We start from the raw sequence: 22,360 nt of genomic DNA on the forward strand, positions 1-22,360 counted from the left end.
CTATCTGCAGCTAATCCCGCTGCAACAAAAAATAGATACGGGAGTCGAACTCCGAAACGTCGGTTTGCAGATGGAGTATATTATCAGGACTAACGGACGGCAAAATCCACATTTTTTTATCTAAAAAATCTCCTTGTCCGATCCAAAAAATGCTTTTATTTTTTTCTCTTATTTTCCTTTGATTAACGTCGGATTTTCTAGCCCGTGAGAGCGAACGTGGTGACTCCTTTTTCTGTTACTTTATATATCTTGATTTTTAATTGTTAATTTGTATATTATTTTTTTAATTATATTTTTACATAGAACTACATTTACCTCTAAATTTTAATTCAGTAATCAGCCGCTAATCAGGCTAGCTATCTGCAGCTAATCCCGCTACAACAAAAAATGGATACGGGAGTCGAACTCCGAAACGTCGGTTTGCAGATGGAGTATATTCTTAGGACTAATGGACGGCAAAATCCACGTTTTTTTATCTAAACAATCTCCTTGTCCGATCCAAAAAATGCTTTTATTTTTTTCTCTTATTTTCCTTTGATTAACATGGTATTTTGTAGTCCGTGAGAGCGAACGTGGTGGCTACTTTTTTTATTATTTTATATATATAATATATATAGATATATTTTTTAAATAAGACAAATGAGTAAGCCTCGTAAACATAAAAATGAACGATGTTATATTAGGAAAACACGGATGAAGTATTAAGCAGCAGCGCACCACCGAGGCAGGGGCATCTCAGGGAGTCGCTTCGCTGTTCCCCCCGCGAATTTTTAGTGCTGGGAGTTGTGGACTTGGGGTGCTAGGGCCGGGCGCTAAGCTAGGTGAAGTAGAAGAAGAAATTGTCCTAATTCTATTCCAACTTGGCATAAATGAATGCGCCACTAGCGCTGGTTTTCAGTCTCGAGATTTGCCGACCAAAACTCCCAACTAGGGGATTGGATTGACTTTGCCTTCCACTGCAGCATCCAGCCATCCAGGTCGGTGAGATTCTTCGTGAGCTTCCCCTATCAAACCAATTATCAAAATGCGCCACTGCACCCATGCACATTTCTCTAAGGTCTCGTGGCAAATCATAAGAATCTGAAAACTTCAGAGCCTGCTAATTAATTACAGCTCATTGTGACGGCCGGAAAAGCCTGCCTGGCTGGCTGGCAGGCTTGGAGGGAAGAACATAGACTGTCCAGAGGGAGTTTTAAACTGTCCAGAGCGAATGCATCCGGCAGGTTCTTCCTTTGGACTGAAAAAGGGCGGCGATTTGGACGGACAGAATCTTATCTCCGTGGAGATCGAGATGTTGATTGCTCGTCGCAGGCAGGCAGCTAGCCAGGAGCCAGCCAGCCAGCCGAGGTTTTTATTAAGACAATCATGGCACCGCCTAAATCACCGGCATTTCGTTACTTAAAACACCAACCTTTGCTTACCACACACGATCGTGTTCATGCGTCGTGTCTGATCGGTGGAATATAAGCTATACTGCTGTACCAAGGTTCTGCCATCGTACTGGTCTAGAGTGTCCACTTGGCTATAGATAGAATGTGCTAGTTGCTTGCTAGTGAACATGCCACTGCTTGTTAACCATCATCTGGTTCTCTGAATCTCTGCAACCAGTGCCACAGCTAGAGTCCAAATTATCATTGATACTCAGAATTTGCTCTCTCCACCGGGGCTGAAATTAGCATTGATGCTCAGAATTTGCTCTCTCCACCAGGGTTGGGCCTGAACATGGCTTGTTTACCATTAGCGAGGCATAAAGCAGCCATTAGTTCCGAAAGCACATCAAGCATCACGCACTGATGCATGCACCCATGCTGCCTTTGATGTCACCAGTGAAAGAAAAATAGCGCCCCCAACGTCCTCACTACACACTCACACAGCGACTCCACCTCGGAAACCGGCTGGGCAAACGTAGGACTAAACGAAACATGACAACGGAATCGTGATCACTGTCCCCTTCGGTGATCTTTTGACACGACATAAAGTTTAATCTGATCAGCAGGCCTATCACTTCTCTGAAAACAATTCCATTGCCGGAGAGAACCGAATCTCCCAACCCAGACACGTAAATCACATACATTCTGATTTTTCTCGATAAGAAAGATTAGAAAATATTTTACGTTTACACACTAAACCAGAAAAATTCTGAATACTCCACCGCTAGCTCCTCAAGACAAGAGAGATTAGAAAAATGACCGGGACAAACAGGTCAGTTGATCACGCGCATTGCAGAACTCCTAATTCTGCAATGAGCTTTCCACTTAAACAAACAATCAAACATCACTCTGAAAGTGTTGCTTCAAAATACAAAAAGAAATTAAGGACGCCTCTATATTGGAGCCAACCGTCACGGCATCATCAGAGATCGAAGCCTTAAAACAGGTACTTGGAGATGTAGTACTTAGAACTGGGTGCAGCAGCTCTGTTCCTGTCACCCAGCCAGTGCTGCATGTGCACCCCAATGGCGTCCAGGTACTGGCCGCTCCGGCCATGGAACCCTACCACCTTCCCTTCCGTGGTGGCCGAGCTGAAGTAGGTTCCGATCTCCTCGCCGAACGGCCCGTACTTGCCCCGGCTACTGACGAGAGTGATCGACCTCAGGACTCTCGGCCCTTCCTCCGGACAGGTGTTGTAGTAGCCGTATACGCAGGTCAGGACTTCGTGTGGGTAGTCCAGCTTGATCTGCACCAGCATTTGATCAATAACTACAATTAATATCATAATTAGGGTCATCTCCGGTGCGCTCTACTAGTATTAGAATTTAATCGATACCGTTGATCTTTTTTATGGGATTGTAATTAAATTATGAGCAATTTTATGGCCCTTTAGAAGGTAACATGAGGTACAAAAATTTCAGTGTAAAATTTTAGTACCTTTTGGTACCTAGTTACTATGAGATATCAAATTTACCCTAAAATTTTTGTAACTCTCAGTACCTACTCAAGGACTGTAAAAACTATACTACTAACAATATTAGGTATAGTAGAAATTTAAAGGGTAATATCGTCCTTTTTATTATGATTTTTATTGAAAAAACAAAATTATAAAATACTACTAATCAATTAATTAACAAAGTACAAAAATATTCTTTTTAATCAATGACTGAGATTAAAATTAATCTCCTCTTAAGCTTTGATCATATAACATTGGCTGATGCTTGGAAAAAATGTTATCCTTTGACTCATTGTCAGATCATTATGTTACTGAAAATATGTGAGCAGCTTGAATCAAAACTCACTCTGTGTGTTATCTGGCCACCATTGCCGTGCCTTGTGGACCAGATGGATTGCCCACTCCTGTCGTACTCAATCTGCACAGACCCGATGAAATCGGCTCTCATGATGTAGATTTGCTTGACGCCTGTGTACACGCCGTCGTCCCATGGCTTGCCTCCTTCACCACCCCAAGGCCCTGGCCCTACTGGTATTGGCTCTTTCACCACACCGTATGTAACCTGCCAAAAAAAAAAAAGAACACATTTTTTTTTCATTAGGTTATACAAGTGAAGTAGTAATTGCACTGTCAGCAACACAGAAGAGATGTACTGAAAACGTACTGATAATTCTTGCAAGTAGCACTTCAGACATGGTGAACTTACCTCATCTCCTATTTCCCTCTGTGCTACTGCAAGCATATCGGCGTGTCGAGAAGGGCTCGTTTCGGTCAGTGCCCTGTCAGTTCTCTGTGACAGCACTTTGCCTTCAAGAACATGAACTCCAATGCTGTCGATGTACCATCCTTCCCTGCCATGGAACCCTACTATCCTACCTTCAGTCAGGCAGCTTGAGAAGAACGTGCCATTCTCATCCCCGAATGGCCCGTGGCTCTTCTTCGTCGTGTGGAATGTCAGAGACTTGATCACCGTTGATCCCATGATCATCGTAGGGCCGAAGTAACCGGTTATGTGAGTCAGGATCTCTGATGGAAAGTCGAACACAACCTGTCAAATAAAATCCTCATGCCATCAGGTAGAGTACAAGTAACATCACAAGCCTGAAACTGTAAATTCTGAAGCTGAAGCACCGCTTCAGAGTACTAATTTTTCAGAAGCTGAAATTTCAGAAAACGCATCACCTTCTCAGCTCTTGCTGCACCACTGGCTCCACGCTTATCACCCCATATAGCCTGTCCATTTCGATCGTAGAGGACCTTCATCGACGATATGCCCAATCCTCGCGTTAAATTGATTTGTCGGACGCCGGTGCATATGCCGTCGTCGAAGATGGTGCCGCCATTTCCACCCCAGGGACCAAATCTCACCGGAGTGCTTATGGTCATGGTCCCATTATCCGAGTAGAAGCTAGGCAATGCAACCATCTGCACAGCAGAGCAAAATCTCACATACTAAAAAAAAAATCCCTTTTAAGCTACAACATCTGCACTTAATATACTGAAGAAATCTGAAGCAACTAGTTGCTGCAGATTCTCTGAAGCTTCTCCTACCTTGTTCCAGAGAGTAGCATCCTGTGATGGGTTAGGATACTGCTGTTTCGGGCTGTTGCTCGTCAGGACACTGTAGCTGTCACCTCTATCTCTCACGGCAAGAACCATGTCGTACCCGGCGTCGCTGTCCGCGTACCGGTTGCCGTTTCTGTCGTGCGGCCTCGTGATGCTCCTGAGAGCCGACGGAGCAGCGTTGGACGACGGTCCGGTGCTCTTCTCCTTCTTGAAATGGCAGCCGATCGAGTCGAGGAACCACCCGGATCTCCCATGGAAGCCGACGACCTTGCCGGTGATCGCCACCGGGAGCGAGAAGGGCGTCCCTTGCTCGGCGCCGAAAGGCCCGTATTTGGACAGATTGCTCCCGAATGTCAGCGATCTTACGACGACGCAGCCTCCCAGCGATCCGTAGTAGCCGCTGACGGACGTGAGGATTTCTTGAGGGTAGTCTAGTTTCACCTGTTGGAACAGCACACTTTTTTGTCAGTCTGAAACTCAAAAACACCTGCTGCCTAACGTTCTTGTCAAGAGTGTGTGTTTTCTAAAAAACAGTAGTAGCAAGATGCTCATGTCTTCTTTTTTGCAGAAAAGAAATTCAGTAATGCATTTCTAGCTTAATCTATTTAGCAAATTAACATCAGTATGACATTCCCAAACACGCATGCTACTTGCTTGTGCATATAGAGGTAGAAATTTATCATCATATTGGCACATCTGTGAGTACTGAAATTTCTGAGTCAGGGGACATGGTGGATAAAATTCAGACAAACCTGATCAATTTTGGTGCCTCCATCACCTCCATGCTTCTCTGACCAGATTGACTTCCCTTTCAGGTCATACTCGATCTTGATGGAATCAATGGCTGTGCCGTGAGTGATCACGATCTGTCGCACCGTGGAATGCACGCCATCGTCCCAAGTGGTTCCTCCCAACCCTCCCCATGGTCCGACCGGTATCGGATTCTTCGCATTCATTCCTTTAAAGTTCTGTTGAACATCAACAAGTCATGATATTTGTTAGGTTTATGGTACACCATAATCCACCACTAATTAGTTGTTACAACTCAAATCAGTATATTTGTATTGGATTATTGTTGACTGACAGGATTTCCTTGATCGTTGCAAATCTATGAATTATGCCTTTTGGTCCTAAACAAATGTTACAGGCTAGTGCAATTTCTCCTTTTTTGCAGGATAGTTGATCTCAGGATGCCATTTTGATCTTATAACGAAGCAAGCTACTGAAGCTCTGAAAGTGTAACCTGGAAACTGAATGTTTACTTCAAAGTGTTATAAACTTATAATAAGTTAGCGTGCTAAAAACTCTGAACAGTTCTTAGGACGATATTTCAAAGGTTCCTTAAAGAATCCACTACATCAAACAACCACCATTTTACTCTTCTTTTTGCCAGCATGCATACAATTGTGCAACACAAGAAGTTAAATCCACACCAGTTCATGAACAAACAGTGAGAAATTACCATGTTCCGTGGCCCAAACAGAAGCACAGGAAGCTGACAGAGAGAATCAAGCCCCCTTTTTTTTTTACCAGCGGGTGCCAATTGATGAGCTTGCTGTTACGGCAGGAAGCACTCACCTCTGCCTATTTATAGAGGAACCGGTAAAACGAGGGCTAGAGACAGAGCAAGAAGAACCGTCGCAATTTCACAGAGCAGCTGGCAGCCACCGCAGCGTGAACGGCTCAAGAAACACGAAAGCTACTACTACTTGGGGAAGAACTCGATTCGCTCACCTAGGTCAGACGCCGGAAAGAAGCAATTTTTTTTTGTTGTTGCCACCGCTCGCTCTCGCCTTTCCTGATTCCCAGCGTTCACGATGGAGAACTAAAGAAGTTGGGACTCTTGTTCTCTCTTTTTTTGGATTCTAAGAAAATTTCGAGAATATTTTCTTCACATCGTATTGTCACTTTCTCTGCTTTGCTTTCATCTTTTCGGTTGAATCGAACAGTTGATATGGTGAAATGGACGCCATAAAACACATCAATATTTTTGTAGAGACCAAGCATCAGGCATAGCAACAAGTGCACACCAGACTTGCTCAAACTGACGATATCTCTGCACGAACATACATAACAGCTCAAGTTCCGATATGTACATATTTGATGTCATCTAACGGGTAAAAGGGGAAATGGAAAAACTTTAACCGAGGAAACAACAGTTGTACAACATTCTTCTTTCGACGCAGATGATATTGTTGGTACACCACTGGTGGAACAGTTTAATCCAGAAGGCGGTTTTCTGAAATAATATGTGCATCCTGTCGCTTGCTTTCACGCAACCGTGTAAACTACAGTGTTGTTTACACATTCTGAAGGGAGCTCTGGTGTCCATAGGCCTGGAAGCCTGAAGGTGATCTTCCTAGCGATTGACTGGTTGCGCCTTACTTGTTCAGAAAGGCCTTCAAAGAAAATGGCGGGTAAGAATCCTGCTCCAAGAGTTGAAATGTCATGTATGCATCATGATGTTACACCAATGGTTAAAAAGAAAAATCTCAGTTTAAGTGGACTGTAGTAACTTATGATTATGGATAAGCATGCACTCCAATAAAAATAGAGTTAAAAATATCAGTATTTCCAATGGACGAATAATAAAAGATGTTTCAACAAGATACGATGCAGTCATACAGAATCATGGTTACCTTGCCAACTTCCTGCTGTAGGTATTGTCTAACCACAGTCGCTTGTTGTATCACTCTCTCCAATGATGAATATGCTGGTCGTTTAGCATGTGCTGTCATTGATCATGAGACAAACATAACAACCGTGTCATCAGCGGATGAGACCACTAGAAGAGAGTATCATACAACATACCTAGAACAGCCCGATTCAAGCTATCTGCAACATTCTGCCTGTACTCTGGGCTTAGTAGATGAAACATAGGTGACTTCTCAGGCTCTTCATAAGCTAGGAGGGCCATAAAGTCCTATACATATAAAACAAAAGTTAACTTCTCATAGTATTCTATGCATAGCATTACAAAACAGCCCATGAGATGTTCACAGCACATATTATATGTCATCATAACTTCCATATTTAATTTGTTAGAGCGGGCACCTCTACTCCAATCATTTTCACCATACGTTACATTTAATAAATGTAAAACCCAGTGGTCGGTGCTGATAACGATGGACTACCTAGTACCTACTCATTGGTACTTCAGCACAATACAGCACCAGCAATTACTGAATAAATACAATGAAAAATCCTGGCTAATATTTGAATCTGATGTATTTAGTCAATATAACAAAACACATGATACACTAGCAAACAGCCCAACAGAACGATATCAAATCAGACCAACAAGGCTGTAGCGTTAAGCAAATCAAGGTGGCTCAGATAGACAAGTACCCCAATAGACATCTATATCTCATGCATAGAAGTAAACTAGATTAACTGCACTGTTTTTTTTTTTCAAAATCAAGCAAAATCTTGCCTCTTTTTGCATCAAGAAAGAAATGGCAATGAAGTATTTTACATCATTGGTGGCCTGACAACTAGCCAACTTGTATGGTCCGAAATCTGTCTAATATAAGAATATGATAGGTTGCAATCAATAGTCTGTAGGTTTAGGAAAGGTTACCTCTAGCTTTTCAACGTACTTGGGCACTTTTCCGAATGGTGTCAACCTTTTCTGACCAAATTCAAGAGCTTCTGTGCTGTCAGTCAAAAGATCCAAATTAGTTAAAAACACACGACACAGCCATTTTTGTCCAAAAATAAAGCAACTTACCATTTTCTAGAACGAACTAACTCAATGAAATGAAGACTTAACAAATCAAAATGCAAATCCATATCATTCTCTAGCAAGTTAGGTGCCAACTCTTCTGTCAGGTCTATAGCCTTCAGGGCATTGCCTTCCAACACAAAACTGAAAATCGCTGAAAAAAAGCAAAACAAAAGCATTAGATGCAAGTTCATGCGACTAGAAAAACAGAATGCAGATTGCCATTCTTTTTGTAGCTGGTACAGTGTACATGTTCATGATATATTAGATAAAATATTTATCTGCTTTAACCACCAACTATTTCATATGAAGCTGCAAATTCTTGCCATCCAAGATGATAGAGCATAGAAAATTTCTAGAACATCCTAATTATTAATTTGTTATCTCTATGGCTATATTTTATCCTTATATCCATACATGTGGGACTATGTAATGCAAAGCTAGATATCTATGTACGTGGAATATAGAGTTAACAGCAGAAGAATCATAATATGAATAAACCCTATATTAACAGACCAGAGTATGTAAAAAGAGCTGTCTTACACTTTAGACCGAAGAGGTACTAAAGAATATTACAGCTCAACAAAGTTCTATTACTTCGTAATATGTGTAACTTATACGTAGTAAGAATTCAATAGAACTTGTATTTGCAATAATGTGCAACAAAAATCACATCCAACAAAGCAACCATTAGTTGAAGTAATAATTGAATTGATAACAAACAAGTAAACAAAAACTGCATCTAGAATGAATTGGAACGACTCCATGTCCCACTGGCTAAATTGTCCTGCAACTCCATTGATCAGATGATTTTACGAACATTATTTCAGCTAATGAGTGGTGACAGTAGGACAACCTTTTTTTTTCCTAAAATAAGAGAGTGCATCTTCTATTACCATGAAACATGAAATAGGAAGCTACTAAGGATTGTGTGTAGAAACAAAAACATGGGCGTTCATAAAAAGAAACAGAGGAATTGACATAACAACATAAAGTGCTTATCCAAGCAATTTTACAAGTATTACACATCAGGAAATAAATAGATACAAGATTCAGTCTTGGCATGAGAATAAACACCTTTACGCTTATCTACATCCACAGTGTAATCAACAGGTAGTTCCAAACCAGTGCTGGATAAGAATGTCTCAGCAGTCTCCTTAAAACAGTTGTGCATAAGATAAGACAGCACTATGTTGCGGACATCATTATCGCTGACAGACTGGAATTAAACAAAAATTTAGTGTCAATAACAATAGCAGTACATACCTTAATGAATATGAAGGTAAACATAGACATCCAGTATTAGCCCAAATTTACATAAAGAAAACTTTCAAGCCTTGACTAGTGAGAGTGATAAGCAGATTCTGTTTATTGAAAAACACTAGCAGTGATATATTATTATATACTTGCTTAATGAACACAGCGCATTTGTGATCCATGAGAACAAAAAGGATGTGGCATCTTCATGTAACTAGCATTGTTAATGATTGTTTGGTGCTGATCGTTGATCGAGCGATGATAAAGGCAGGAGTATCCGTGAACAGATAGCACAGATCAACATTTGATTTCAGGTCAACAACAGGAAAGACTTCATCACCACATTTTCGCTAGCTTTCATGCCACATAAATTTATGGATTATTTAAAAATATCAGGCATACTCCTTTTACCAGGATTTTACCAAACAAGCGCTACCCTCTCCATTCCAGTATCCCCAGGCTTTTTCAACAAATACATGATAGAGAAACATGTACAGTTGGTCCAAAATTTGCACTCAACACAATCTGTTGAACAAGGAACCCTGGAGTATCACCCAATGGTGGGATATTAAGCTGTGGTTTGCTAGCACGAGCCTAAGTCATAACCAGTAGAATGCCAATTAATTTGGCTGCACCCCAGTGCTCATGTCAATTAATTCCGTTCGATCCCAGTGTTCCTAATTAGCAAAAGTTCCAATCTTTTTTGCACTAGAAGCAGACAAGCGGTTGACCAAGTTCCTATATTTGACCACTACAACTTGCCTCCTCGTGAAAGTACCGATATTTTGGCCCTGCAAGCACCTTATCAACAAAGTTCCAACCTTTCTTCACTATAACTAAAACCCCTAGCAAGAGAGAATCATCTCGAGCGCGCATCCTAATAGTCAAATTAACCATCATATCACGGATCCAGCACCCCAAAAAGGAAAATCATATTCGCACAGACGGGAAAAGATCACCAGAGACACATTAACATTACGGCAGCGCCTAAAGCAACCAAAATCCACTAATCCACCTACTTCTTCGTCGTCGTCGTCGTCCTCCTCCTCCACCTCCACCTCCAACAACAACAGATGGGTTCCTCGAAAACCTACTTACCTAGCAACAACGGATCCTACAATATCCAGTAGCGCGAGGCAATCAAGAGGAGGCGGGAGGGGAAGGAAGCAAGGGGCGCCTGCGTAGAAATGAGCTTACGACGTTCTCGTAGAGGCGGGGATCCAGGTCCATCATGGCGGAAGAGGCGGAGATCCGTGCCGGATGCGCCGGGCAGGGGTAGGCGCAGGCAGAAGGAAGAGCGGGGGAGGGAGGGAGGAGGCTGCCGCGGTGCCGCCGCGCTTGCCTGCCGCTGGGGAAGCTGAAGATTCCCCAAAAGGGGATTTTTAACGGATTTTTTCTGTTTCTTATCTCGCGTCTTTTCATCGTCAGGTTAATATTAGGTTAGGACTAGTGTTTCTCGGGCCAATTGGTCACGACCGACGACGGGCTAGACAAGCAAACGCTCTGACCAACTATTGGTCCGAACTACCTGAGTTTGGTCTGATATGGCCGTAGGTACTATCCAATCGGCTAAGATGGATAAATAGGTTGATGGATTATGTTGATTTAATATCTGATTACTCATACGTTGTAATATTTTATTGATTTCATGCATGATCATGTTTATATCTGAACCGTCTTGATTTAGTTTGATCTTCTAAGTCTAGCGCGAGCATATATGTGTTTAGTTGTTATTGTTCTGTATTAGTAATTCTCATAGCATTCCAGTTTATTTCAAATCCCATGCTTAGCTTCCTATCGACTGTTGACCGCGTGTGAGATAAGCACCAGATTCGTCCGATCGGTTGATTAATCTTAAAACTGTCTTGGTTAAGTCCACTCTTTTAAGATTAATTGGTTGATCGGGTTGTTTGGTAATTATCCTACTCCTAATTCAGCCGATCAGACACATTTTCATCTATCATCATGAAATTCATGTAAAGCCGACCGTCTAGCTCATCGGCTAGGGTTTTAAAACGGTATCGGCTATCTGGCCGATAGTAGTTTGGGTTTAACTGTTTTTTCATGTTATATCTTGTCAGTTACATGATCAAACTAACTGGCACGCTCAACAATCTAAAAATTTAGGTCCTGCACTGGAACGTTCTTAGAAGTGATTCCCAGGCCTTCGTGTGATACATTGTTAATCATTTTCAGCGTCAACAGCGTGCTAGTCAGTTAGATCCTGCAACTGACAAGATAAAAAAATAAAACAAGCCAATCAACTATCAAGCCGATAGGTAACTAAGAAATCCAGTCGATCGGATGTCGATGAAGCAAAATTTAGCCGATAGACTAAACAATCGGCTGTTAAAGGCTTGGATCAGCTGGTAATCCAATACATATAAACTTTAATAGTTAAATAAACAATGAATCATTTGCTACGATCGGCCAAAACCAACTTACATGTAATCCTCATAAGCCGATGGAACATAAATAACTATAATCTAAATAAGTGAAGCTGATTGGTGTAAAGGTAATGCAGCAATACAATCAGTTATTCTATTGATAAAATGTGTATGTAGATTGGTAAGAAATCATCGGCTATAACTAGTTGACAGTCAACTAAGATCTATAAAATATCTAGCCTAACTTACTGGGAATAATCTTAGAAGATCAGACCAAACTGAGATAGTTCAAGATTACGCCTAGCAATGTCAAGTTAGATATTAGATAGATCTAGATCGCTATCAAGCCGATGAGCCAATAACTGATAAATTATTGGCTGTAACTCCGATAAAACAATGAGTAGAATATATCAACATGATATAAGCTATTTGATAAATGCAATCTAATAGATCGGATCGAACCAAGACAACATCAGATTGAATATGTCAAATAATAAATATCAAGCCAATATAAATCAACAAAAGTGGTCGACCAGATTAACTCAAAATACAAGAGTAACTTAAAACCGAACCGATGTAATCACTAGCAACAATATAGGCTTTGATTGGAATATTAGACCTAACCAAGAAAGTCTCGACCTAACCAAGAAAGTCCCGATCTAACTAATATGATCGCTGGATGATGAACCAGAAGGATTGAAAGATGCAAAATTACCCTAAGCCAAAACTGATACAGTAACTACCAATCGTATAACTAGATTAGAAGATTAGACCGAACCAAGACAGTTCTAATCTAATCGATACGATTACCGGGGTCGGCGGAACGTATGACTTATTCCTCCGCCGAAGATCGAGATGATGCAGCCCTGTGTCAGGTGGCAAGTTAAGCCGGTGATAAACCTCAGGAAGGAGGGTGGCAATGCGCCAAAAGTATTATTTGATCTATGTATGTGGATGTAGATTATTTACAATGATCCCGAGTGTACATATTTATATCTATAGGTGGATACTAGTCTGTGTCGGATACGACACATGTTTCCTAATAGATAAAAAGAAATAACAACTCTTGATCGGACTCTAAGTAGGATAACCACTAAATAGTTCAACCAACCAATCCATCTTGAAATATCGGACCTAACCGAGATAGTTTCAAGATTAATCAGCCAACTGGACCGATTTAGTATTTATCGCACATGCAATCAGCAGCCGATAGGGTGTTAAATAAATTAAATATAATAAGACTAGATTACTAGACTAATCACCAACATAAAACAATATCAACTAATTGCATGCATATTCATGTAAAACCTAGAAGATCAGACTAAACCAAGACAGTTTAGATTAAACATAACCATGCATAAAGTTAACATAATATTGCAATATGAGTGAAGTGCACCAGCGGTCCATAAACTTGTGTGTATGTGTTATCTAGATCCCTGAACTCTCAAAATGTATTTTTGGGTCCCCGAACTTGTCTAGGGTGTCATATAGGTCCAAACGGGCTCCGACCCGCTCCATCCGCTGATGTGGCATGCCACGATGGCGCCTACATGTTGGTGGGGCCATGTGGGTCCCACATGTCAGTATATCTCTCCTTATTCTTTTCTCTCCCTTCTCGATTCCTCCACTCCTTTGCTGTGCTATCTCGTTCCTTCTCACATGTGCGCTTGTCTAAGTGGGAGACGGCTGGCGCGCGACGGTGCAGGCGGCGGCCGACAATGTCAGTGCCACATAGGCGCCCACGTGGCATGCCACGTCAGCGGATGGAGCGGGTCGGAGCTCGTTTGAACCTATATGACACCCCAGACAAGTCTGGGGACCCAAAAATACATTTTGAGAGTTCAGAGACCTAGATGATATATGCACACAAGTTTAGGGACCACTGATGCATTTCACTCTTGCAATATACTAGGAATTAACTATCAAACCACTATAATCCTTCGACTCATCTGTTAAACTTAGTAGATCAGACAAGTTTCTATACACAGATCATGCCAAACTTACATAGAGCGGACCAAACCGAGACAATATGCAGTTCAATTCGATATGACTATAGAAAACGTGAAGATCTATAAATTTAGCGGGCAAACCGATGAATTACTCAAGATAATGCTGGCTAGAACTCTAGGAATAAGATTATACAAGCATCCAATCTAATCTACTAATATGAACTCAGCTAACCAAATTGATAGGACTAAACCGAGGCAGAATCGAGTTAACCATGCCCATACCAGCAGACCGAACAAAGAACTTGTAGAACCCTGATGAGAACCTATTACTACTTCAAAATAAGAATAGATCAAAAGCAACAACAAGTCTCGGATAAATTGTCGAACAACTAAATAGGGGATCAAACTAAATCAAGACAGTCCTATCTAGCTGATCAACGAGATGACTATCACGAACTACATTGCGAAGCTGACAAACCTCGCGCCGAGAGCTCGCTCCTGTCGAAAAGGTTGGAGATGCACCGAATACGTGTTGATCATATGAGTGTTGATGTCTTTACAGACCGTGGGGTGCTATATTTATACCCCGACAAACTAATTAATTAACCGGATATGGATCCGTATCTAATTCCTAACTTATTTCACATGAACTGTAATTAGAGATAATATCTAAACAAACTCTAATATTTACATATGAAGATTACACTGACTCTGACTTGCTTCCGAATCTATCTGCATGTTTCTCACGTCAACCGGACTCCTTTCCCAATCCGATTCAAACTCCATCGGCTAAATCCGAGTCATTTTCTACCTTTCTTCAATTCGATTGCCCTTCTTTCTTGTTTGATTCAGTCACTGTTCCTGATTATTCCTCTGACGGTTATCTCCAAATTTTGGTGTTAACACCTCACGCTCTCGCCATCAGTGCACCGCCGTGTCGGGTCACAACTGTATGACAGCACGACGCAACCATGGGGTGTCGCTTGAAGCTGCTGCCACCTCTACACATCTCGCTGCTACGCATCACCACCTATAGATCGCCTTGCCACTGGTGTCCTAGTGGTGACCAAACCTCCAGCGGCTCACTAAGTCAATGGCAAAGTAGGGGGAGGGGAAGAATAAGAATTGATTGATGTCTATCATGCTACTATGGAAATAAAACTAAAAATACAATTTCTTTTAACAAGACCTAGAAATTACCCTATTGATAGAGGGGAACAGTAAATATCTATATTTGTTAATTAGGATGATTCTATATTATAACATTTGTACGTATTGGTTGCCCTCTATCACATTATCATTGGGCTATATAAGAGCATCTCTAACTGCTCATCTATCCTATCCTCTATCCTGAAAATAGAGGATGAAGACTATAAATTGAGTTCTAATAGAATGGCTATCCTATCATCTATTTTTAGATGTCATCTATATTAGGAGAGAGAACCTTCATATTTAGATGATCTCTCTCCATCCTTCAAAGAAATATAGAGGATGTCATATATGGATGATCTAGTGGAGTACATAGAGATATAAAAGATGAAACTAGTTTAGATGATCATCTAAATGAAGATATAGATGATCAAATTTAGATGAGCTGTTGGAGATGCTCTAATAGATTAGATGGAAACACTAGGTGCCATCTCAAGAAGTGTAAATACAGTCATCCTCTTTCCACCTTATAGTCCAACCACCACCTCATCTAATAAAATCAATTAGATCCACGCTTTATACTTAACCCATCCTCTAAGCTTATCCTCAATCATATGGACCTAAACTGTTACAGTGTGTCGTCTTAGGAAATTTGTATGACGAAGGTCATTTGTTTTGTCACTAAATGGCTTGATTTTGTTATGTGTGTACACAACTCAAGTCAATGTTAACGCGAAATTTGCACCATAACGTGAAGCCCTGGAAGGTCTGCTTAACTCTATTGCATGTCCTGTTAAATTGGGTTCTAGGTATACCAGTCGATTTGATCTCCGCAATAATTTACAAGGAAGATAATAAAATCATAATTTCGATCAGCTAGTGGGGCAATAGGATTCGCTGAGACCAATTGATTGATGTAGAGGTCATGTAGTAAGACAATCAGTTATGTTATTGATATAATGTAATGAGTATGCAGATTGGCAAGGATCATCGGCTGCAACCAACTGATAATCGACCAAGATCTATAAAATATCTAACCCATCTTACTAGGAGTAATCTTGATATGTCGAACTGAGCCGATGCAACATCAAACTACGTCTAGCAATATCAGTTAGATACTAAACATAACAAGATTAATTATGAGCAAGGAGCCAATTAAGTGATGGCTACTACCAGATGATAGCAAGCATAGATCTACCAACATGATCTACCTAATTTAGCTTATTAAGAACAACTTTGATAGGTCGGACCAAACCGAACCGATGCAACATCAGATCATGCTTAATAAAAGATGGATTGACCGGCTAGCAAACCTAGGAAGACTATCAATCTGATGAGCTAATGACTGATAATTTATCGGCTATAACTCTGATAAAACAATGAGTAAAATACATCAACTTGATATAAAAATATTTGATAAACACAATCTAATAAATCAGAACTAACAGAAAACAGTATGGGATTGAAGATATCAAACAACAAATATCAAGTCAACGTAAATAACTCAAAGTGGTCAACCATATCAATCCAAGATATAAGAATAACTCGGAATCGAACTGATATAATCACTGGCAATAGTACAAGGTTTGATTGGAATATTAGACCTAACCAAGAAAGTCTCGACCTAGCCGATATGATTACCAAATAATTAACCAAAACGATCAAAGATGCAAAAGTACCTTAAACTAAAACTAATACGATAACTACCGGCCGTACAACCAAATCATAATATCGGACTAAACCGAGATAGGTCTAATCTAGCCAATATGACTACCATGGTGACGAGAACAAACTTACATGCTGGACAGCTGGAGGTCAGGCCTAACCAACGTAGCCCAGTCGAGAGCCTCCTCCATCAAAAAAAATTACTTCTAAGGGTGGCGATGCACCGAATTGTATTGATTTGTGCAGATGATTTACATGGCCCCAAGGGCATATATTTATATCCTCGGGTCCTAACAGGCCAACTCAGACACAAGATAAGAATTTCCTAACAAAAGAAAAAGAAAATAACTAGTCCTGCCTAATTACATGAAAATGTTTTAGAAAAGTAAATTATCTTGACGTGGTCCTCTCAGTTCATTTTTGAATTCAGTCTTTACATACATCGATGAAGTTCTTTTCTTAACCAAATACACTAAATACCATACCAAATTTTGGTATTAATACTAGTATAGAAAATAATTAATATGTGGTTCTGAAGAAAAAACAATTTATATCTATATTCACTCTTATCTTTTCGCTTATTTTTATGCATATAATCCAAATTTAAAATTTTCAACTTTAAATTTAGAGTTGATTTTGAAGTTTTTTAATCGTAATTTATTTTCCAGCCTAGTAATTTAGATCACTAAGAAAACATATATAAAATGTTATTCATAAATTATTTTTTGTTTGTAAATATGACTTTCACTTATTCTTGGAATAAGCTTAAAAAATGGGCACCATTAGCCGGACATTCGAGGAAGTTATAAGTTAATATGTTAGCTTACTGGAAGACTGGATTTCGGCACTACAACAGACCTCCAGAAATATGAATACAAGAGTTGGGATCGGCTAACGGTGGAGTTTTGGCTGCAGTCGTAGTCTAGTCCTTTGTTAGTTTTTCTCAGTTTTTAGTTTGTCAGCTCTATGTGGCGTTCTGGTTCGTTCTAAATGTTTCTCCAGCTGTTTTCCTTTTTTGTGAGCTGTTTAAAGAGTGCTCGAGTGGGCTCTTCTGGGTTCGTTCTAAATGTTTCTCCAGCTGTTTTCCTTTTTTGTGAGCTGTTTAAAGAGTGCTCGAGTGGTGAGCCCAGTTACCAGTTTGGTTTGGTACTTTTTGTTGTAAGCCAGTAACCCCGGTACACTCATGTGTTTCTTTTAGGTTTTCTTTATAAAAGGCATGGCTGTTTAGCCTTTTTTTTCAAAAAATTATATTATATTAATATTTTGTATAGCAATAAGATACATAATATGTTTCACAAATGACAAATTTCTATCTACGTATTTAAAACAATATTACATAGATGATATCTATTTTGTATATGCTTCTCTCCTCTATCTCTAGTATAAATATAAAAAATGATAAGTCGTGCTTAAAGTTCTTTTGATAATAAAGTAAGTCACAGATAAAATAAATGATATTTTCATAATTTTCTGAATACGACAAATGGTCAAACATTGCAAGCAAAAAAAATCAAACATCTTACGTTATGAAACGAAGGGAGTACATAATATGTTTCATACGTAATAAATTATTTATGTATATTTAAAAGAGTCTTATCTAGATGATCTCTAATGTTTTTACTTCTAATTGCATCGGCCTCGTTAATCTCCTCAACCACCTTGTTTGCTTCATTTCCGCAATACTGAATCATCGCCACCAATAACAAGTAGAAAGGTGCAAAAATAAGTCCAAATTCTCCCACGCGCTTCAGTGTGGAATAGCGGTAAACTCCAAATGCAGATGCAACATAAACACCTAGTGTCGCCACGGTCAAAATGTGCTGCGAAGCAATAGTAAAGCATAATAAGTTAGTAACGAGAATATATACACATATACAAAATGTTAGGGAAGAAAAGAAAAGGAAGGCTCAGCTGATGATAGATACTAGGTCGAACTTACCATGACTTTTCTCGTGTAGATGGTGACAGCCAAACATTCCTCCTCGGTTCGTCTGTCTGGCGTGGTTATTTTGATATCCCAGTTGAGGCCGGGTGGCCGTCCGGTTCGCGTGCCTATCTCGAGGTCGACGAAGTCGGTGGGTGGCAGCGTTCCTTTGCCGGCCGGCTTGGCGGACTCCATGCTCTTGCTTGCGTTGCTTGTTGCTCTCGCTTGATTTGATTTTTTCCTCGCAGACTCCGATCAGCTTGGTCGCTTGGCGAGTATCTATCTGTATATAAAGGCATTCGCTTGCTTTCCGGCTCGGCAACAGTCCGACACGGCTGCTGATTCCGAACCGATTTCTGCCGGTGGCGACGAAAGGCTAGAGGAGGCCACTGCGCATGCGCCAGGCGGCTGGCACCCAACACGCGGACGTTCCAATGACATGAAACCCTAGGCCCAAGTCAAGCAGTGACGCGAGGCTGGGGTGCGGCGCAGTGGCGGCCGAGGTGAGGTGCGGAGGCGTGCAGGCGGCGGGGACTCCGGCAGGGAAGGCGGCCGTGACGCGCAGGAGCCGCTGACGCTGAGGGCCTGGCCGGCCGGCTCGTCGTCGTCCACTGCTACGCGCCTCAGCCAGACGCCCAGACCGTGAGACCACCACTGCTGGCCACTGTCCGCTGAGGCTGTGACTCCTGTTTGTCCACAGAGGTGAAATGTGATTTTTGATGATTTGCGAACTAATATGATAACAGAGATTTAATTTTCTGTACTGTGCATTGTGAACTGTGATGTTGCGATTTTATTTATTGATTTACTGAATCGTAAATATGAATTTGTGATTGAAAGACAAATACAATTGCCTAGATCTCCTAAAGTACCTGGGCGCAATTGAAACATGTTTTTGATATTTCTTTACATTCTCTTTCTATTTCTTTAGATCAATATATCTATCTCAATTGTCATTTTACTAACGTTTTATTGAACTTTGCTTTGCAGAGGGCGATAGCAAATTATTCGTATATCTATCATCTATGGGGTGTTTAGATGGGGCTAAACTTTTTAGCCTCATGCCACATCGGACGTTTGGGCACTTATTATAAATATTAAACGTAGTCTAATTATAAAACTAATAACATAAATGAGAACTAATTTGCATGATAAATTTTTTAAGCCTAATTATTCCAAGATTATGGATGGATTTTATTAATAGTCTATCCAAACATTTCATGGGACGAAGGACTAAACTTTAGTCCCTTGTACCAAACACCCCCTATGCTTCTCTCCTCTATCTCCGCGTTGAATCTTCATTTCCTTAAGGTACCTTTCAATTTCAATGCTCGCTTATATATTTTCAATTTAAATGTTAGACTTGATATAATTGTAGCCTCGTATTATCATGTAACTTAGAAAATTTTATCGTGCACTTAGGGCATGTTTGGGAAAGCTTTAGATCCTGAGAATCAGCTGCTTGTTAGCCACCTTCTAAGAATCTGGAAAAGCTCCTAAACCCAGCTTCTCCAACTTCTAGATTCTTAGTTCATTTTCTAAAATCTGTAACTACAGATTCTCAGAAGTTGTGGACCGTTTGGGGCAACTTCTATCAGAAGCAGCTTTTAAGAGAAGCTCCAGCTAGGATAAGCTCCCCCAAACAAGCCCTTAGCCTAGTGCCACACCTCAATTTTGTTTCGTCCTCCGCCACTGGGTTATAGTTATGAGAGCTACAGGGAAGACTGAAGTCCACAGGGTTGTCCAGCTAATGACAGACATTATCCTTGGTCTACACGGGGATATCCCAATAAATCATACCAAGGGAGTTCCTTTTATTGGTGGGGAAGTCAGATATACTAGATGCCGAGGCGCACCTTAGCGCGCCGTCTAGCCTAACACAAGCGGGCAGCAACGTACGACGTTGAGAAACTACATATTTTGGTTACGGTAAGTTTACAGGGATAGTATGGGCTGCTAAAAATCTTTTCTTGTCGCTGTTACGGCGGTATATGCATGTCATGGAATGCTGGGAGCAATTTGGCTTGTATGCGTTTCTGTGCTTTTGTGAACTGAAACAACCAGCAGCACAGCGATACGGTTAAAGCGATTTGATGCTAGCTAGCAGAAGTGGTTGATCGCTAATTTGAATGCATAGCTATGTAACACAATCGTTTTCTGTCGGTCTATTACCAAAGCACGATTTATAAATAAAGCAGTCCGAAAGTTCCTTTTTCCCACCACTGCTCTTAGGCCACGTTCGGCTAGACTGATAAGTTAACTTATCTCTTTTGTTTTCCGTGCGCACGTTTCCCGAACTACTAAACAAACGGTATATCTCTCTGTGGCGTTCTGGGTTCCTTCTAAATGTTTCTCTAGCTGTTTTCCTTTTTGGTGAGCTGGTTAAAGAGTGCTCAAGTGGTGAGCCCAGTTGCCAGTTTGGGTTGATACTTTTGTTGTAAGCCGGTAACCCCGGTACACTGATGTGTTTTTTTAGGTTTGCTTTATAAAAGGCATGGATGTTTAGCCTTTTGTCAAAAAATATGTATTATATTAATATTTTGTATAGCAATAAGATACATAATATGTTTCACAAATGACAAATTTCTATCTACGTATTTAAAACAATATTACATATATAGATGATATCTATTTCTAGAATTTTACACATTTTCCGGCGATAAACTGGCTTTCCTGCTTCTGCTTGGAGCGGCCATGTTAATCTTGTAAACCTCCTCAATTGCTTCCTTCCCCCAACATTGAAACATTACCACCAATAGCAAGTAGATAGGTGTAAAAATAAGGACACATTCTACGGCGCTCTTCGATGCGGAAAAGTGATAAACCCCATATGTCGATGCAGCATAAACACCAAGTGTCACTGTAATCAAAATGTACTGCAAAGCAATAATAAAGCATAAGTTAGTAACAAGATGATATACGCATATATGAAATGTTAGGGAAAAGAAAATGCTCTGCTTGTTTGGCTTTTTTTAAGAAAAAGTCAAATGGCATATTTACGAGCGAAAAATATTTTATGAATAAAATTTGTATATATGTATTTCTTAACGATCTAGAAGTCAAGATAAGATAGTAAAATAAACACCGGTGAAAAAACCCTAAAATTAAATATAAATTCAAAATTTAAAATTTAAATTTTGGATTATAAATATAAACATAAACATAAGTAAAAGTAAAATGACAAGAGATGATATTATGTGGAGCTTACCATGGCTGTTCTCATGGCGCATGCGGTAAAGATATATTCCTCCATGGATCGTCTGGATACATTGAAATCAAAGTCGGGGACAGTGGGGACGATGGGTGGCCGTCCGGTTCGCGTGCCTATCTCGAGATCGACGAAGTCGGTGGGTGGCAGCGTTCCTTTGCCGGCCGGCGTGGCGGACTCCATGCTCTCGATTTGATTTTTTCCTCGCGGACTCCGATCAGCTTGGTCGCTTGGCGAGGGCTGCGAGAGAGACGCGCTATCCGGCCTGGCTGGCGAGTATCTGTATATAAAGGCGTTCGCTTGCTTTCCGGCTCGGCAACAGTCCGACACGGCAGCTGATTCCGAACCGATTCCTGACATGGCTGCTGATTTCCGAACCGATTTCTGCCGGTGGCCACGAAAGGCTAGAGGAGGCGACCGCGCATTTTTAGCGTAGGCCAAAGTAAAGGAGGGGTATTCTTTTTAGGAAATTTATAACCGTGAAATTATGATTTTGTAAAGTTTAAGATATGCCACCGTTATCTCAATGACATCTGGGGATCATATGAGTCAATGATACGTGAGCCATGATGACATATCTACGATTTCGCAAAATTATAATGGCATCCTTGCAATTTTTCTTGTTTCTTTTTAATTTTATTTAAT

General features: G+C 40.6%; 4 protein-coding genes across 5 annotated transcripts; all 4 read right to left on the minus strand.

The window, feature by feature from the left end:
- Positions 1-2,014: 2,014 nt before the first annotated feature.
- On the minus strand, positions 2,015-10,870 carry LOC102718222 (jacalin-related lectin 3). 2 transcript variants are annotated; one of them, XM_015838780.2, is made up of 14 exons: positions 10,631-10,869; positions 9,254-9,395; positions 8,183-8,330; positions 8,033-8,108; positions 7,264-7,375; positions 7,092-7,183; positions 6,187-6,878; positions 5,915-6,036; positions 5,205-5,420; positions 4,438-4,893; positions 4,069-4,311; positions 3,593-3,934; positions 3,233-3,448; positions 2,015-2,676 (listed from the first exon to the last, which is right to left on the minus strand). In XM_015838780.2, exons 8-14 carry the CDS (start codon positions 5,915-5,917, stop codon positions 2,368-2,370), a joined length of 1,785 nt encoding a protein of 594 aa, XP_015694266.1. In that variant the 5' UTR covers positions 5,918-6,036; positions 6,187-6,878; positions 7,092-7,183; positions 7,264-7,375; positions 8,033-8,108; positions 8,183-8,330; positions 9,254-9,395; positions 10,631-10,869; the 3' UTR covers positions 2,015-2,367. The 2 variants fall into 2 exon arrangements, with proteins under 2 accessions (XP_015694266.1, XP_040380369.1); XM_040524435.1 differs by having other exon boundaries at positions 5,915-6,878; positions 10,631-10,870.
- On the minus strand, positions 6,834-10,666 carry LOC102718502 (glucose-induced degradation protein 8 homolog). The gene is made up of 7 exons (XM_040528289.1): positions 10,631-10,666; positions 9,224-9,395; positions 8,183-8,330; positions 8,033-8,108; positions 7,264-7,375; positions 7,092-7,183; positions 6,834-6,878 (listed from the first exon to the last, which is right to left on the minus strand). The coding sequence occupies exons 1-7, from the start codon at positions 10,664-10,666 to the stop codon at positions 6,834-6,836; spliced, it is 681 nt and encodes a 226-aa protein (XP_040384223.1).
- Positions 10,871-18,126: 7,256 nt separating the features above from the next.
- On the minus strand, positions 18,127-18,787 carry LOC107305100. Its single transcript, XM_015841675.2, has 2 exons — positions 18,523-18,787; positions 18,127-18,403 (listed from the first exon to the last, which is right to left on the minus strand). Exons 1-2 carry the CDS (start codon positions 18,700-18,702, stop codon positions 18,152-18,154), a joined length of 432 nt encoding a protein of 143 aa, XP_015697161.1. The 5' UTR covers positions 18,703-18,787; the 3' UTR covers positions 18,127-18,151.
- A 2,292-nt stretch (positions 18,788-21,079) lies between these two features.
- On the minus strand, positions 21,080-22,335 carry LOC121053289. Its single transcript, XM_040520023.1, has 2 exons — positions 21,716-22,335; positions 21,080-21,383 (listed from the first exon to the last, which is right to left on the minus strand). The coding sequence occupies exons 1-2, from the start codon at positions 22,073-22,075 to the stop codon at positions 21,150-21,152; spliced, it is 594 nt and encodes a 197-aa protein (XP_040375957.1). The 5' UTR covers positions 22,076-22,335; the 3' UTR covers positions 21,080-21,149.
- Positions 22,336-22,360: the final 25 nt, after the last annotated feature.

The sequence above is a fragment of the Oryza brachyantha genome, chromosome 1, assembly GCF_000231095.2.
Source record: "Oryza brachyantha chromosome 1, ObraRS2, whole genome shotgun sequence".
NCBI lineage: Eukaryota > Viridiplantae > Streptophyta > Magnoliopsida > Poales > Poaceae > Oryza > Oryza brachyantha.

Coding starts and splice junctions, on each gene's coding strand:
- LOC102718222 (XM_040524435.1), bottom strand. Junction 4,312..4,437: donor ATGCTACTCTCTGGAACAAG/GTAGGAGAAGCT, acceptor TCTGCTGTGCAG/ATGGTTGCATTGCCTAGCTT. Junction 2,677..3,232: donor GTGGCCAGATAACACACAGA/GTGAGTTTTGAT, acceptor ATGCTGGTGCAG/ATCAAGCTGGACTACCCACA.
- LOC102718502 (XM_040528289.1), bottom strand. CDS start 10,666: ATGATGGACCTGGATCCCCGCCTCTACGAGAACGTC. Junction 8,109..8,182: donor TTAGTTCGTTCTAGAAAATG/GTAAGTTGCTTT, acceptor TTTGACTGACAG/CACAGAAGCTCTTGAATTTG. Junction 6,879..7,091: donor TACAGCAGGAAGTTGGCAAG/GTAACCATGATT, acceptor CTCTTGGAGCAG/GATTCTTACCCGCCATTTTC.
- LOC107305100 (XM_015841675.2), bottom strand. CDS start 18,702: ATGGAGTCCGCCAAGCCGGCCGGCAAAGGAACGCTGCCACCCACCGAC. Junction 18,404..18,522: donor TCTACACGAGAAAAGTCATG/GTAAGTTCGACC, acceptor ATTGCTTCGCAG/CACATTTTGACCGTGGCGAC.
- LOC121053289 (XM_040520023.1), bottom strand. CDS start 22,075: ATGTCAGGAATCGGTTCGGAATCAGCTGCCGTGTCGGACTGTTGCCGA. Junction 21,384..21,715: donor GCGCCATGAGAACAGCCATG/GTAAGCTCCACA, acceptor ATTGCTTTGCAG/TACATTTTGATTACAGTGAC.